Source organism: Oryzias melastigma, linkage group LG23 (assembly GCF_002922805.2).
Source record: "Oryzias melastigma strain HK-1 linkage group LG23, ASM292280v2, whole genome shotgun sequence".
In the NCBI taxonomy this organism is placed as follows: Eukaryota; Metazoa; Chordata; class Actinopteri; order Beloniformes; family Adrianichthyidae; genus Oryzias; species Oryzias melastigma.
This window is the reverse complement of record NC_050534.1, coordinates 15,656,289-15,658,574: the sequence shown is the minus strand read 5'-3', so window position 1 is coordinate 15,658,574 and position 2,286 is coordinate 15,656,289. Positions and strand designations below refer to the sequence as shown.

At 39.4% G+C, this 2,286-nt stretch overlaps 1 protein-coding gene across 1 annotated transcript in view; it reads left to right on the top strand.

Moving 5' to 3' along the window:
• The window catches only part of LOC118598086 (ankyrin repeat and sterile alpha motif domain-containing protein 1B-like), a 97,984-nt gene extending 96,765 nt beyond the window's left edge, over window positions 1-1,219 (top strand). The window contains exon 10 of the mRNA XM_036210274.1: window positions 812-1,219. Coding sequence (XP_036066167.1) covers window positions 812-1,003 — 192 coding nt within the window. The 3' untranslated portion in view covers window positions 1,004-1,219. The remainder of the gene's footprint in view (window positions 1-811) is intronic.
• Window positions 1,220-2,286: the final 1,067 nt, after the last annotated feature.

Genomic DNA, 2,286 nt, shown 5'->3' with positions numbered 1-2,286 from the left:
AAATGGCATTCCAAAAAAATATTATTTTTTTCAAGTGCAGAATCACATTTAAATAGAACTCTTGTAAATATTACAACTTATAACAGAATGTAAAAGTGTCTCATTCCTCAATACTTGTAAACATCAACACAAAGAACTGCAACAATTTAAACATGTACCTTTCATGCACCTTTAGATATCTTTGCAAAAACAAAAGCTTCTCGGTTTTTTTTTAGCATTTAGCTCAAACTTTTATTTTCGTATATCGTATTGAACCTTCGAACGCGTCTTGAACTCAACTGATGCATCCACTTGTAGACAAACAGATCTATGAACGTCTTTGTTTTCCTCGTCCTGACATTTGCTGCTTCAGTTTTTTTATTTTTGGATTTTTTTTATTAGTGTTTCTTAGCCGTGATTTTACCTGCAGGTTTTGTTTCTATGCTGAAACACACCTGTTATTAATGACTGTCATTACTGAGCCTCTGCAGAGTTTAATTAGCCGAGGATGTTTAAGTGGGGTGACGACATGCGGGACGGTCGAGCTTTAAACAACAAAGACTTTTCCAGATCTGCAGTCTTTCTGATATTCGACGAGATTGTTATTCGAGCTATTTTACGTCTATTTGGAGGAATGATATTGAAGAAAGAGGAGAAAATGAGCAGCTCTCGTCCCTCCATCACCTGAGTCCATCTCCTAATAACCTCATTACCCAGTTTGCTTTTGATCCTTTGTCTCTCACGTCACATGACAATGTTTGGTCTAATTAAATCCCGATGCACCTTTGATGTCGGCGATCGCGTAATAATGTTTTCATGTCTGCGCCGACAGCGGCCTTCCCTGCCTCTGGCGCACGCCGTGGAGGAAGAGGAGGCGGAAAAGACGTGCGGTCCCACCGGAATCTGGGAGGCTCTCACTCCCTGCAATGGATGCCACAACCTGGGCTTCTCTGGTCTGTCTCAGGTAAAGACACATAATATGCATTTACATTTACGTGCATTCAAATGGAAAAAATCGAGATAATTTTTAAACGGAATGCAAAGCGAGGCTGCACGTGGACACAAACAAACGGCTTCACTTCTGCAAAATTACAGGCTAGTGATGTTGCTATTGTTCTGAGTGAATACTTTTACTGGTTACCGTGGGAACGAGGTGAATAAGCCATCACTAGAGAGGCTGGTCTCCTGTAAGCTCTGCAGTTTTTCCTCCTCGTCATAAATGCTCCCCAGTTTTAAATCCATAAGATTTACAATAGAAATAAATAATTTAACTGGCTTAATTAATGGCTGCGACTTTTAAGGTGTTACCATATTTGTCAGGAAAGATTGATTCATCTATACTCCCCAATTCCGGCTCATCTACTTGCTCATTCAGCCCCGCATGCTGAGAATAAAAGTGTGGTTAAGTGTGTGGATGAGAGCGTTTAGAGCAAGACGCATGCTGGCTCAAACAGCAGGGCACCTGACATTTACAACACAACAGACCCTCTGTCTTGTACACTGGCAGGCTGCCTGACTGACTGGCACTCTGCCTGGAGAGGTCTGCACCTGGAGGGATGTTTGTGTGTACAAATGTGTTGATATCTGGAAGAATGAAACTCTGCATTTCTGCTTAAAGTGTTTAGTTTTCCCCTACATGCATGCAGACACATGCAGCTTAGCTTTCTGCATGCAGATTTGCTGCTACATCATCAGTTTGCGTGGGTGGATTTGGGTGAAAAAGTGTGAGGAAAAGGAAGGAGGACTGTAGGAAGATAGTTTTTGTAGAAAGTTGACTAAAAAATAATTTTTAAGGAAATAAAATATGTATTTTTGTGAAACAGTTTTAACATGTCTATCATATATCTACAGTATCTCTATTGATGCCTGTATTATGATTTATTTTGCAGAAAAAATAACTTCAGACTGCTATACAAGATAGACACTATCTACTTTTCATTGTGTGAAAACTTCATTTCGGCAGTGTTGTCCCATGAAAAAGATATAAATAAATATCTGCAGAAATATCTGCTTAGTGTTTTCGCCCTTTAAATATCAACCTTTAGTTTGCCGCAAGTGTGCAACAACAATGAAAATTGTGTTTTAACATGTTCTCTTGTCAGTTTTTCTGATGATGGAGGATATATGATGAGAAAATTAAACTGAAAATTGCATTTCTTAGTGTTTCTTAATTCAAATTATTGTGGATCAAGAGCAGAGGAAAATGTTTGGTTGTAAAAAGAGCATATTTGTGATGTAAGCGAGCCACAAACTTCCTGCTCTGCCCCGCAACGGAGAAGGAAAGTTCTCAGAGGGGAATTTCTAGTG